General features: G+C 40.7%; 1 protein-coding gene across 9 annotated transcripts in view; it reads right to left on the minus strand.

Moving 5' to 3' along the window:
- LOC144026151 (teneurin-3) overlaps positions 1 to 14,369 on the minus strand; it is a 212,685-nt gene that overhangs the window by 31,901 nt on the left and 166,415 nt on the right. For all 9 annotated transcript variants that reach the window (XM_077532721.1, XM_077532720.1, XM_077532718.1 and 6 more), the window contains 4 exons: positions 13,372 to 13,491; positions 9,909 to 10,173; positions 9,323 to 9,590; positions 7,082 to 7,225 (listed from right to left, as the gene is read on the minus strand). In XM_077532721.1, coding sequence (XP_077388847.1) covers positions 7,082 to 7,225; positions 9,323 to 9,590; positions 9,909 to 10,173; positions 13,372 to 13,491 — 797 coding nt within the window. The remainder of the gene's footprint in view (positions 1 to 7,081; positions 7,226 to 9,322; positions 9,591 to 9,908; positions 10,174 to 13,371; positions 13,492 to 14,369) is intronic.

The following is a 14,369-nucleotide window of genomic DNA, read 5'->3' on the forward strand; positions in this document are numbered from 1 at the left end:
AATGATTATTACAGTGTTCCCTCGTTTTCCGCTGGGGTAAAGTTAAAAAAAATAACCGCAATAAATGAAATCCGCGAAGTAGTTAGCTTTACGTTTTACATTTGTTAGAAATGTTTTAAGACTCTGAAACCCCTCACCACACAGTTCATAATGTTCAAACCTTTATAAATTTTATAAAACAGCTACATTACTGTAAAAAAATAAATGAATAAATAATAAAACATGCAAAATTGCACAAAAAAAATCTGCAAATCAGTGAGACCGCGGAAAGTGAACCGCGTTATAGCGAGGGAACAGACTGGCCAGTGACTGAGTCGGGGCCATGACTCATAATTATGTGCCGCAACACTGAGCTGTGCATCCAACCCCACTGAAGATCTTCTCCATCTTTTTGAAAAAAATCGCTTATTCATAGTCAAGACGCCGTTCTCCACAAACATAAATTAAAATTCCAGACATATGTTTACAGTCACCGCGTCGTCCTATCAGCGCGGCGGGAGTTTCATTGTGCTGCTCTACGTTTCGGCGGTTCAATTAAAGTCCCAAGGTCGCGTGTTTGATGCCGCCTTGCGTTTATAAAAAAAAAAAAAAAAAAAAAAAAAAAAAAAGCTAGCGCTCACACCTATTTGTCTTTGTTAGCCGGGCTCGCCGTTGCATTCCCGTCCGCCCCCCGCCTTTAATCTGAATGTGCCCTCGCATTCATTCAATCAATGTAATTTGCTAATCAGAGGAAGGACGGACAAACATGTCGGCATGTCGGGGGAAACCTCTTGTGGCCTCTTCCACGGTGCCACTAATGAGGACAGTGGCCAGTCCAACTGCGATTCTTCTTCTTTCGCCTTTCAAATGTGTTTCCGCCTTTGAAGAGAGTTCCACTATATTAGCAATAAAGTCCGCTTGTATCTGCCTCTCGTTAAACTCTGTAATGAATCAGCCGTCTTGGTGAGTCCTCGGTAAAATGTTATTAGTAGTGAGGGGGGCTTATGGGGGATGCAACGCAATGACTTGTGGAAAAAAAAAAAAAAACAGGCTTCCTGGGAAGTTAAAAGAACATTACTTTGCATGGAATATACCTTTGGGGAATCTTTTTTAAAGGAGCCCACTGAAGCGGTCTTCTAATTACATTCGGGACTGGCGCTTGTTTGTATCCTTTGATCACAAAAAGCAAAAACTTTCATCGAACTTGTTAGTAAGCAACTCGTTGATCAAGGTGAACAGAAACATTTTCCACATTTCTTTTTCATTCCAAATGAGAATCTGTTCACAAATTCATTACTTGGATCAATAAGTAACACAAATAAAAATCCAGTCAACATTTAGTGACAGAACGATCCAATCAGTTATGATGCCAGCAATAATTGACACGTGGACCAGTGACTGTGATGCAACCAGACAGTTTGATTGGTTGACGGAACAGCTGCTGACCTCAGTGACCAACGAGTTCATCTTCGACTAGCTAATTGATTTTCCCCGGCCAACCAAAGCTGAAGTCTTCTAATTACATTCGGGAACAGGTGCTTGTTTGTGCTATTTCATCACAAAAAAGGAAAAAAAAAGAACTGGTGGTAAACAACTCGTTGATTAAAGTGACTACAGAGGAAGTGAACAAAAAATCTGGAGGACAAACATTATGACATAACAAACAAACCAAACAATTGCACTGATTTCTGGTTTGGCTGCTTTTCCATGGATAAGGGGGCTGTGATCGCGACCCCATTGCTCAGGCCTAAGTCATGTAAACATTCCCATCAAATGTGAGTTTTAGTATTCTGTCCTCACTCGCTTTGAAGGAGCCACTCTTTCAAAAGAGTTTCAGCTTCATCTATACGTATCAAATCATATGGTGAGGGATTTCAACCAGACGAACCAGCCGTTGCACCTACTTTGATGTATCCCTAGATGGTGAAGGAAAAAAAAGAAATAAATACATCAAACTTTGTGTCTCCCATCTGTCTATGATACCTGCTTCATATTGTGGCTCATTTGGACGAATTCCCAAGCAGGATTTGTTAACGGACAAGCCCACTTTTAATTGCGGCGTTATGCAAGATTATTCTTTTGAAACATGAATGACCTTTTTAGGGGCCAATATTGCAAATGTTTGCTGGTGGGTACAACCTTATACATAACCTAATTTAATACAACCTTCTTAGTATCGACCCTGGAATGTTGGGGAAAAAAAATTCCTCTGATGTGAAACTAAATCAGAAGTGTGGGTGTATTGGCCTTATATGATACCTGGTATCGGTACTAGGGATGTAACAATATCCAAACATCACGATACGATATTATCACAAAATGAAGGCCACGATATGATAACTATCACGATATTGTGGGAGCGTTGGTGATTTTTAAAAAAAGATCACAATATTGTAAAAAAGAGAGCTCATACTAAAAACAAAAAAGCACAATATTGTGCATTTGTACATAACAGCAATGCATATAAACCACATAAAATCTCTAATAACAATATTGAGGCACTTACTTGGTAATGTAAGCACACATTGATCGCTTCACAAGCAAATTAGTTCCCCTTCATCTGACAATTAGCATAGATTTTAAACATAGAAGGCCAAAACATTAGTGATGGAAAAATGAAGCGTCATGAAGTACTTGCAATGTTTTTTGACTCCTCTAGATGGTGCTCTTGGTTCAAAGATAAATGCTGGAGCAATGGAAATTGATGAAACCTCCACTGCAGCTTTAAAACAAGAGTGCTATTTAGAGGATTCAAGAAATATCACAAGTGCTTCATGAAGCTTCATTTGTCCGTCACTACAAAACATCCCTAATGAAAATTAAATTGCACTAATAAACTAGCCACTAGAGGGTGCTAGAACTGCACAAATGGAAATCAACCTGACTTTTTTTTTTTTTTTTTTTTTTTTTACATATGCATTCCTTTTAAATATCGTGAACATGACGACGACGATATTGTGGCAGTTTTAATATCACAATATCACGATATTGCCCGTATCGTGACATCCCTAATCGGTACTCGCCCATCCCTCGAATTTTGTATCCTAGACAGATGGACAACCGTTAATTGTGAAGCTATTTTGCACCTGTGCCATCTAATGTGGACATAATTGAATTCAAGCCCACCGAGCCAGATTTGCTTTGATTTGATCATCCAGGTGTGCCTAATGAAGTGGCCCTTGAGTGCATACTGTATCGCTGGCTGATGCGCTATAAAGGTGTGGAGCATATCTAAGGCGTAACGAGTACATTTCAGCAACGCCACTGTGCGCTTCGCAGCTTGAGGGAGGCAAACAGATTCATAACCATGAGTCACATGCTTGTGTTCCAATTAAATATGAGCCACTTTAATAAGGTCCCATTAAAGCTGCTGAACCTCGTTAACACTGTCCACCTCGTTGGCCCCCCTTATAGATATATTGTTATAAATAATCACTGCTTTAAGAAGGGGAAGGCAATATTTATGTAGTTTTTACAAGGCAAAACGTTGCGTCAGTGCATAAAAACAGCGGCCCAAATAAAAATCAATGGCGTAAAATAACTGTTGTAGCGCCTTTACAGTCCCTGAGAGGAATTTGCTATGTGGCTCCAAGGTCCTGAAGGTTGAAATCATTTGCTGAGGAAATCGAGCGAAGTAGAGGCAACAGAGGAGATACCGAGAGGTGCGGTATATTTGGACATGTTTAATTAATTCACTCAAACTAATATTGCACAATTGATTTTTTGCTCTTTCCTTTCCAACTACTCGGAATTATTTCTGAATATTCTTCCAGGTGAACATCTTCTGTTATTTGTCTCCTTTGTAATAATGATGATGTGCGAGCGTAACCATGGTTACCAAAGTAGCATCATACAATGGGGAAATCTTAAGAGCCATAAAGCAAGGCTGCTAATGGCACTCAGGGTAGTTAATGCACCGGCGAAGGGCTGGACGGGCCATCACTAAATAGCACCATCTTAAAGGTGAAGTGTTTTTCACAGAACTCTGAATGATGCACTGAAGCAATACAGGCAATACGGCAATGTACTGACTTTTCAAAGACATTTCTTATTATTTTTTTGCTGTGCTATTGACAATACGCACAGTGTGTGTGTGTCCTCTCTTGATATACAGTCGACATTGTCTGCAGATTGGGTTGCAGCTGACAAGTATGCAAGCTACGTGATCAGTCACAATGACCAAACGTGTCTATCAGGAAAAGACAGAGGACACTTTGGTCACTCCCACAAATAACAAATGGCAATGAAAATGAGGACACTTGGTCACAAGTCATGTTGGTACCATGACGACCAAAAGTGGACTTGCCCAGAAAAAAATGGTCAACACAACTAACACGCTGAATTTGAATGATTCTGGTTCCAAATGATTCGATTCTTTTAGAGGTCAGGGTCAATAATGTTATGTGGTTTAAGCAAACTTTGTCCAACCATTTTTTTTTTAGTGACCCTACACTGGATGGGGAGGCTTGAAAAGAGAGGATAACGTTTTTTTCTCATTTATTCAGTTGAAAACATATTGATGTTTTGCTTTATTACCCAGCTGTATTATCTATACAGTATAACAGTAAACTTATGGACCAAAAGTTTGGACCCCTCTGGTTTAAATGGAGCAACTAATCAGTTATTTTTGGATGAAAATGAACTCCAGCATTTTACTAACTTTACCATGAATTTCCCACAGTTTTTTAAAAGCATATTATTATCAAACATATGAAAGTTAACCCATTCACTGCCATTGATGTGTATATTCGTCAATGGCAGTGAATGAATTAAGTCAATTCCGTTCCCATTGACGTGTATATCCGTCAATGGCAGTGAATAAGTTAATTTCTGTTATTTTCTTTTTAAAGAAATACAGATGAAAATTCAAAACGTCACTGATGCACGTCTCACACAAATGTCTTCTACAAATGTCACTAAAGTCTTCAACGACAACCTGAACAGTCCAGATATGATTGATTCAATCCCCTGACAATGGAAAGACCTGAATGAATGAAAATATTCACAGGCACTACGTCCACTCCCGCTAGGTACTACAACTGCCACCACTACTAAAATCACCATGTTGCCATTTCCAGGAAAAAGAGGACACTTAATCATTACTAGTTCTACCCACAAAATGTAAAACGCGACACTTTGTTACTTTCCGCTATGACAAAAACTATTTCTAAATATGGCTTAAAGCCACAGAGTGTAAAAGTTCACCACTAGATGTCGCTAAGTATTAGAATACAGCCGAAGCAGAGAGACCACACTTCTCAATTAAGCCTTACAACCAATTATTATTTGGTGTGAGCGAACGAACATCTCGGCAAGCGACGGTGATGTGGCAGCCAGCGAGAACACTGGCAGGCGACAACAAAGACGGCGCGAGTTAGCTGGAGCGGCTAGCGGGAGTTAGCCGGAGCCATAGGCCCGAGTGGCTAACATTAGCGACTAACGGGAGAAGCTTGTAAAAGCTTGCTAACCCTAACCCAAGCCCTAGCGACAAGCACCACCAGGGCTAACTACGTTCGCAAAGTTGTCCTTTGGGTTTCTGTAGCTGGAAGATGGCCGCCAAACATGTCAGCCTCCCGTTTGGACGGGGCAACATGTAATATTAGCGATCACTGAACCTACAACTATATGTAGAAAATGTACATTTATATAATCCATTTTCTTGACCGCTTATTCCTCACAAGGGTCGCGGGGGGTGCTGGAGCCTATCTCAGCTGGCTTTGGGCAGTAGGCAGGGGACACCCTGGACTGGTTACCAGCCAATCACAGTATGATAGTACTTTTTTTTTTTTTTAATTGAAATCAATAGTGTGTTTTTAAAATCAATGACATCACTAGATGACGCTAAATCCTACACACTGTCTCTTTAAATATGGTGATTTGACATCCCAGTTACTGACTTTGCATACACACAGTCAATGTTCTAATCAAACATGAAAGTTATGAATTTTTACTTTTTCAGCCATTACAACCAATGATTGGAAATTTATGCCATCATTAATATGCCGGCATAATGGGAACATTTCTGGAAAGCTACCAGGCAATCATTGAAAGAATCCAGGTTGACATGTTTGAAAAAGTTGCACGCAGCAAAAAATGAACCCACACTGATGTAAAACACACAGCCTTCTTTACAGAGGTAATAAAAAAAAAAAATGTCCCATCACCCCCGTGCGCAGATATTAGAGGGCTTTTGAAGCCGATCACGACAGTAATGAGCAAATGAATCAGTGCGCAAGTGAGCCGTGCCGCCATTCCAAATCACTCGGCGCTATCATGAAGATGTGCCCTTTTGATGAACATGCTGCTAATGACATTAATTCAATATAGCAAATGAGTTCTTTGCTCACTCATCTATCCGCGGCGCGTTAATCAACAAGTACAATAAATGTAAAATAATCTCGCGCGTGGCGCACGCATGAGCAGGTGCCATCGAATCCCCTCGACGGTGTCGCGCGGGCGATTCACTGGCGCGCGCTAATGTCGTCGCAATTACAAGCGGCCGGCCTCGGGCTAGCGCGCGTTTTTGTCAGCTCGCCAGCCCCGGCCCTTGTTCCGACGCCGCGCAGTCGCCGTTCCACTTGTCGCAGGCAATTTGTGTCGTGCTTTATCTGCGAGTGTGTCAAGGTCGACTGTCGTCTTGCACTGACGGACGCGTTGAGGTCTGGTGTGCAGGGGAATGTTGACATACCGTAATATAACTTTAATTTGGCCCTAATGAAAAAAAAAAAAAAGATGGTTAATTAATTGCTTGGTGCAATCGAGACAAAATGGAGTGTGTGCACAACTTTAATTTGGTGGATTCTGTGGACTCAGTCTCAGGTGGTTTGCTGTCTAAATAAGCGGGCGACACGTCAGTTACATCTACATCACTTAACACAAGACGAACATCGAAACAGGAGTTCAGAAGATTCAGGGGGGATGCTCGGATGCTTAGTGCAATCAAGTTTAAATGAGGTGAGTACGCGGCTGCTTGATTGCTACAACTACTACTACTTCCTTACTCCATAAAACTATTTGTAATATATATAATATATAATATACATAAAGCTATTTGTAATCGATTATAAATAGCAATTGAGCTCAGATTTCGGATCGGTCTTACCATTCTGCACATCCAAGACGTGGTGCTTGTCCAGCATCCACCCTCCCATATTGGCGGCGTCCACCTCGTAGCCCTGCAGCACCGCCGTCCTCTTCTCCCAGTGCACCACGTCCAGGCACGACTCGTACTCGTAGCCCACCGACACTGCAAGACAGAAGGCGGCGCTCAACGAATTTGGTGTTTATGCCACGTTGAGATGATTCACAGTAAAGAGCAGGCAGAGGTCACGCATCCAACATGTACACATTTACAGTATCTTGTTGTGAACTCCTTTCCGAGTGATGGCGACAGGTCCAAATACTTTGTTACTGTAGTTCGGTAGAGTATTTTTTTTAAGTATGTGTACCTCTGCTTAGGTACCCATGTGAGTACTTTTGCCACCTTCCTCTATTTGCCTCCTTTACCAGACCAGTGCAGAAGTAACCCAATCTAAAGCCATGAATTAGTTAATTAGTTAGTTTTGAGCATAGACAGTACACCAGTGTATATGTTATGATACTAACGTGACAATAATGCCACAACATACGAGCTGCATTGGCATGATATAAAAGCAAGCCCCTGCAGAATATCCAGGTTCTGCTGAACAGACTCAATGTTGCACTAAAGGACGACAATAAGGGAAATGGCAATTGTAGCAGAAATTAGGTGGGAGACACTTGATAATCCATCATGGCAGATCATACAAATTCCCAGCTACATTAATGCAAATAAGCAGTGGTAGTGTCAAAATCTGGGTTTTTCCAAGCATTAGTTAGGATTATTGCTTAACCTACAAATACTTCTTTTTTTTTCTCGAAGAAATATGACATTCTTTTCTCTGAAAATGACTTTTTCCAAGATATGACTTCATATCAGAAAAATATGGCACGACCACTTTTTTATATCAGGAAAAAACAACAACATAAAAATGACTTTTATGCTTAAAAAAAAAAGAATATATATATATATATATATATATATATATATATATATATATATATATATATATATATATATACATGACTTTTGTTCTACGAATATATGTTTATAGTCTTCAAAGTACAATTTTTTGTCTCAAAGAAATACAACTTTTATCCCCCATTCTCGTAACATTACAATGACCTCTGAAAAATACAACTTCAAAAATATATTTAAAACATTAACGTTTTATGATAACAACTAATCAACTAACTTTTTTTTTCGACAAATATTTTTCAAACAAATTTTTCAACCTTCAACTTTTTGCCACCAACAATAAGACTTTTCTTCTATATTTGTGACTTTTTTTTTCTAAAGCAAATGTATTTTTTTCTTCTTTAAAAACAATTTATTCCTCAAAAAATACAAACGTATTTTATTCTATTTGTCTCTCTCTCTCTCTCTAAAAATATGCTGAAAATTATGGATTGATTCTCTTAAATCCTCAAGCATCACTATTTTTTTTTTCCTATGAAAAAAATCACAATCACTATTTTGGAAGAAATATGATTATTTTTTTTCCCGAAAGGAAGCTCCAGGAACTTATCCTCTTACATTTATACTTTTTTTTCTTCTTTTTTTTTCCTGTCAAGAAATTTCATTTTCCCAGAAACAACTAGTTCATCTGAACACATGCCATCACATGATCATGAATTATCATAAAATAATAATCCCCTCCAAACGATAAAAAATAACATTAAAAAATGCTTTATTAACGAAAGTACATTTTTCTCTTACAAATACAACTTTTTTTCCCTGAGAAAAATCCATTAAAGTCCAAATTTATTCCCTTATAAATTGTTGTTATTTTGTCTGAGACTGCAAGCTCCCTTTTTCGGATTTGCCTTGCTAATGTAAGCCGTAATCTGCATTGGCCTCGCAGTGGATGTGGCGAACAGTGGCTCTTTTTGATGAGAAACAGACACCTAAGAACCGTTTTAAATTGTGGGGGGAAAAAAATGCTTAACGTGTCTCCACTAACTGCTGCTCAACTGAATTAATTCTGAGGACGCATATAATTTATTTTGTGAAGAGCCACTGAGCAAGTGCCCGCACTTGTCAGGCTGGTGTGATTCAATCATAAAGTCATTTATACGAGTCTTGACTCTAGGGCTCTCGCTCTATATATATATATCTCAACACCGTGCGTGTAAAAAGATGAGACAGCGGGCGGGTTGATTCAAGGCTTTGACACCACCCACTAAATCTCTTTGGAACGTTATAACAAACGCAGTAAAAAAATAATAATAAAAAAAAATAGATCAAATCAATCAAAGAACTCACCCACAGCCTCTGCCAGACCGTAGACCTTCTGGCTGTAGGCGTCCGTTTTATCCCAGATGAACGTGTAGGACAAGTCGGGGAAGGCCGGGAAGGACTTCTGCATCTGGCGACCCATCACGGCCACCATCAGGTGCACCTTCATCAGGCCGAACGGCAGCCGGTCCTGGGTCAGCAGAACTTTGAGGATGGGCTTGTAGCCGGACGCCCGCGAGCTCAGGTAGACCAGGTTGAGGTCGCTTCCAGGGATGGCCACTTGTTCGTGGAGGACCTGCGGAGGAGATTAAGCAGCATGGCAGCATCGTACAGTGGATATAAACAGTCGTGATGAGCAAATGAAGCTTCATGAAGCACTTGTGATATTTTTGGACTCCTCTTGATGACATACTTGGTTTAAAGATGCAGGCAAAATGTAATCAATTTCCATTTCACTAGCCTTTATTTTCAAACCAAGAGCACCATCTAGAGGAGTAAGAAAATATTGCAAGTGCTTCATGAAGCTTCATTTTCTCATCACTAAAAAAATCCTTAAAAATGAGACCCTGATGAATGTCACATGTCTGACCACAAGCTCTAATCTATTTCTCACCTGCGTCTCGGGGATGACCGGGCTGTCCTCGGGTGACGTCTTGTACAAGGTGGAAAGTGGCGTGGCCAGGACGAGCGGCTCGGGCCGGCTCAGGCCCGTCAGGTAGCAGCCGGGGATGTCGTTGTTCTCCTCGCGCCGCATCACGACCGTGTCCATCACGTGAAAGACGTTCCAGGGGATCCACACGGTGCGGCGTAAAGTCGGAAACGGTTCTCGTTCGTACGTCAGGGTCAGCGACGCACCGCCGTTAGCCAGCAGGTCAAACCTGGACCCAATTCGTGGACACTTCATTAGGGACGATAATCATGTCAAATCCTGATAATGATCAGGATTTAGTTCTTAAAGTTCTTAAAAAAAAAAAAAAAAGGTGTCCGATACCAGTTTCACCGATCAATGGGAACTTGGATGAACATGTGTATCGTAATAGATATTTGAAAGTCTCAAGAACCTAATCAGAAAATTGGACAGGAAGCCAGCCATTTTGATTTGAGACAACCATTTTGGGTGAATTCCAGCAGGTTTGATCAATTTCCTCTAGGGAGCCCTAATAAGTTTAATGAGCGGTGCAATGCAAACTTGGGTGTCTATAATAAAAGGAAAAAGTATTGGGAAACGATGCATGAAATACAACAGGAATTCGGCCATTTTGGTTTGAAGCAACCATTTTGAGTGAATACCATCAAGTCTCGTACTTTGACAAATTCCTTCATGTGAATTCTCTCAAATCGAATCCCAATCGGAAGCTGATTTTCCAGACAGATTTTCCAATCATCCCCCAACAGCACTTTCAACAATCAACTGAAAACTATCATGTAGTGATGAAGCTTCATGAAGCACTTGATATTTTTGGACTCCTCTTATGACACTTGGCTTAAACTTGACTCATTGAGCCATTTTCAGCAGTAAAAAAATATTTTGTCTATAATAATGTGATAACGTCATTTTTCATGAACAATTAATACCTTTAAAAACTAATGTTGTCACTTGTTGTCGACTGAAGTTGACATCACCTGTGCTGAAGAAGTTAACGACCAATCATGGCTCACCTGTTTTCTGGGTTTGGTCAGCAAACTGAGCCATGATTGGCCGTTACCTACTTCCACAGCACAAGTGATGTCATCTTCAGTCGACAGCAAGTGGGATATTTAATTTTTAAAGGTATTAATTGTACATGAAAAATAATGAAATTATCAAATGAATTCTGGACAAAATATTAACTTTTTACTGCTGAAAATGGTTAAAAGAGTCAAGCATCCCTTTAAAGATGGAGGGGAAATGTAATCAATTTCCATTGCACTAGCCTTTATTTTTAAACCAAAAGCGGCATTTCAAGGAGTAAGAAAATATTGCAAGTGCTTCATGAAGCTTCATTTTCCCATCACTACAGTATCAGACTTAGACTTGGACTTAGAGTTGACTTTATTGATGATACATGTCTGACTTATCAGGATCCACGAAAAAGTTTCTGAACAGGAAGTTGGCCATTTTAGTTGAAAGTATCCATTTTGTACTTTTGCTATCACCTTAATATACAAATTGACATTAATTGTGACGAGTAATGCTATTCTGTGCCTCTTTGTGACTGGCTCAAAGAGGAGAAGTCATTCGCAGCAAAAAGATTGTTTTCACCTCATGGTTCGCAACTGTTTGATGGATAGAATGTGGAGGGGGGGCGTGAGGGGGATGAGGATTAGCACAACTCTTCAGATATTCCACCCTGTAAGTCGCCTGACAAGGAGCGTGATAAATGCTTGTGGATGATCACACTTGGTCAACCAACAGGATGGCGGACGGGGGTGAGAGGGTTGTGTGTGTGTGTGTCTGTGTGTAATCTTGCAGCTGTGAAGCCCCCCCCCCCAACCCCCATCTCCCTCTTGGCCAAAGTGGAAAGCAGTGGCAAAAAGTGAAGCTGTTTTAGGTCAGCTGCACAGCTTGGCACTTGGCATATGTGCGCGTCTGAAGTCATGCAATGTCACCACACGCACACGCGTTCACACAGACGCCCCTCCGGGATGTAGCATATATACACGCGCACGCACACACTCAAAAGAAGCACTTCAAAGTCCTTCATTTCCAAACCAGTAACTTCTCCTCCGAGTAATGTCGAGCTAATTAAAGCCAGAAAACTCACTAGACTAAAGACTGCAAATAGTGAAAAAGTGTCTTTTTTTTTTTCTTTTCGAACCATCATGCCTGGTCAAACAACAGTAATGAATTGGATTCAGGGAATGATAAGACCATATGAAGGATGCTCGGAGGGAATAGAGTGGTGCAAATCATAATATTATTACTTTTTGTTTGGCGTGTGTGTAGGGTTTTTGCCATTGGTTTAATTTTGCAGGCTTGTGCATGCTATGGAAAAAAGCATTAGGTCAAATTCCGAAAAAAATGGAAGAGCTGTTAATATCTTCCGAGCCGTCTGGTAAGACTTCCCACTAGATTTATCCCAAGAAGGTTTGTGGTTTCGGATCTTGCTTGGGGCACATAGAACAGAAGAGGGCCTTCTTCGCCAAACGCCTGGATGCGTACATTTGTCCAAAATGTCTTACTAAGTTAGATAATTAAGATCCAAGGTCAATTTTGGGTTGATCAGTGAAATTGGTGTCAGGGGCATTTTTTTTTTTTTTTTTTTTTTTTCGAGATTTCCAAGAATCCTCAAAATGATAATGAAACTTTGAAGCCACACTCAATCCACATTAGGCGGTGTGGACAAAAAAATCTTGGCAATTACATCGCCCATCTGTCTCAGAAACCTGCTTCTGATTGGGGCTCGTTTGGGCTAATTGATTAGTTGGAGTTTGTGAGCCCTGGAATTTGCCTAAAATGGCTGCTTTGAACTGAAATGGATTTTTTCATGTCTTCCGCTATTATTGATATGTCCACACAATTTCATGTTGATCGTAATTATGGAATTTACTCAAATCAACCCCAGCAGGAAGCAGTTAGCTTAGACTAGCTGGACGACTAGCAAAATATAATCATCAAATCGTCAAATAACCATTTCGAAAAGATCCACCGTAAAAATGGAGCACAAATGCCCATCCATGGCTGCTCTCATCTTAAATTCTGCAGGAGGTGTACTTAATGAAGTGGCCGGGGAGCGCGCAGGAGTGTGCGTCGCTTGCGCTGTCATTATGCGTGCGACAACAACGGCGGAAGGTCAGAGCGTAACGCGACGTGTTTAACGACACTGCGGGTAGATTGATTGTAGCCTCGCCGAAGCAATGCATTTTAAACAGGCCGCTCCAACAACACGCTCTCCGCCGCCGTGACATTTGCATCAGCAATTGTTGGCGCCTCGCTCCCCATTTGTTGTGATTTTCGGGATGCGCGCCAGGACGACTCCACGCAATTCCAACCCCCAACCCCCCACCTCCCCGCAACTCCCATCGCCCCCCCGCCCCGCCGCTGAGTATAAACATGGACACGAGGCGAAAGGTTGTCGCCGGTTGATTGCGCTTACATGCCGTCCTGTCTGGTGATGGTGTAGCCGTATTCAGGGTAGCGCGGGAATGACACGTTGACTCCGATCAGCGGCGTTCCGTCTCCGGTGAGGACCTGACCACGGATGACTGATGCCAGGCTGTGTGAGGAGGGGGGGAGCACACACGCACACACAAATGGTTGAATGAGCAGCAGCAGCAGCAGCAGTTATTGTGTCAAGTGACAGAAGAGAAACAGACAATTACAAGAAAAACACATATGTCGTGATAATAAAGTTGCATTTTGTATTGACAATTCCATAATTACGTCACAAGTCAAAATGGCGGTCTTATGTTGCGTTTGAGGTCGGATTGATCCCACTCGCAGTGTCCAATTTCGCACTCACAGCGTTTGAGGCAAATAAAGATGGCTGATTCTGATAAACTGTTTGTTGTTCCGGTTAACGTCATTCCAAAGACATATGACTTATTATTTACATTTGCCTCAAACGCTTTGAGCGCGGAACCGACACAATCCAAATGGGATAAATCTGATTTCCCACTTTCCTAGAATGCAGCATTTTTCCTCGGTGAAGCGATGCTCGCCGCTCATTGAAATGCATTGGACTTTGGATTATTCTAATTTGATATGTTTAGGATTATTTTGATTTGAAAATGTGAAAAAATCTTGTTTGACTATTAAAACAACATGCCTGGTTTGTATGCTAGTCACAGGCAAAAGGAATACAATACACTTTAGAAATGAAGCATTACATTGTGGAAATAAAAGAAATGTCCGTATGTTCGGAATTCTCAATTTGTCGATAAATACAATTTGGCATACGCCGTTCATCCACCAAATATATGCAAATATTGCATTTCTTTTCTCATAAAATTATACTTTTTTTTCATAGTAGTTTCACATTATTCTATTATATAAAATGATGCTTTTTTTCACATATTACAATCAATTCTATAAATATCTGACTTTTCTCTCACAGTAGGCCTATTACGAATTTTAGTGCTATTGTTTCCATGT

This window comes from Festucalex cinctus, chromosome 9 (assembly GCF_051991245.1).
Source record: "Festucalex cinctus isolate MCC-2025b chromosome 9, RoL_Fcin_1.0, whole genome shotgun sequence".
NCBI classification, from domain to species: Eukaryota; Metazoa; Chordata; class Actinopteri; order Syngnathiformes; family Syngnathidae; genus Festucalex; species Festucalex cinctus.